At 39.7% G+C, this 780-nt stretch overlaps 1 protein-coding gene across 1 annotated transcript in view; it reads left to right on the plus strand.

Moving 5' to 3' along the window:
- Window positions 1-780, plus strand: part of LOC104985785 (motile sperm domain-containing protein 2-like) — a 41,237-nt gene that overhangs the window by 30,111 nt on the left and 10,346 nt on the right. The window contains exon 7 of the mRNA XM_010836140.1: window positions 429-467. Coding sequence (XP_010834442.1) covers window positions 429-467 — 39 coding nt within the window. The remainder of the gene's footprint in view (window positions 1-428; window positions 468-780) is intronic.

Below are 780 nucleotides of genomic sequence, written 5' to 3' on the forward strand. Positions count from 1 at the left end.
AATATAATCTCTATAAAATTATAATTGAAACCATAAATTAGACATTGAAATCATTTTAAGGCTCAGTGGACTTTAGCACTAATACCACATGCCACATCCATAGTCTCCACTTACCCACTTAACTATTTTTTTGTACTTTTCTGCAAAAAACAAAAGCTATAAATGAATAAAGGAACAGAGTACTTGCCAGCGGGCAGTGATAGTGCATTTTTCATTACACATAAGCCGTCCTCCTAGGCGAACCCCTCACCATTGTGAGAAGTTAGTTTACTTCTAGCACTACTCACACTTGACGGGATTCAAACTGAGTCATATATCTCAGCTTTTAGTTCCATTTACGTCACTAGTTTTTTCTTGGTCAGGTATAAGTGATACTACAATTGCAGGACTGAGTTACAGTCGATGTTTTTTTTTCCCCCATCTTTCAGCAAAAATAGTGATCTTCGATATGCCTTGGATAATGAACGGTGAGTATATTACTTATACTTTCCTAATACAAAATATCTGATTCCTTTTTTTTTCTTCCCAGTTTAGCGATATTTCTATACTTGTTTTTTTAAAAAATGTTTGTATTGTGCTTGGTGTGTACTTTTTAACAGGCTGGAGCTAGAATAGTCAAAGGCTACTCCTAGGCAAACTGGGCTAACATTCTGTTCCCAGGCTCTGGGGACACCCTTTGCTAAGTCGCTTCAGTCGTGTCCGACTCTGTGCGACCCCATAGACGGCAGCCCACCAGGCTCCCCCGTCCCTGGGATTCTCCAGGCAAGAACACTGGAGTGG

Source organism: Bison bison, unplaced genomic scaffold (genome assembly GCF_000754665.1).
Source record: "Bison bison bison isolate TAMUID 2011002044 unplaced genomic scaffold, Bison_UMD1.0 scf7180017845624, whole genome shotgun sequence".
NCBI lineage: Eukaryota > Metazoa > Chordata > Mammalia > Artiodactyla > Bovidae > Bison > Bison bison.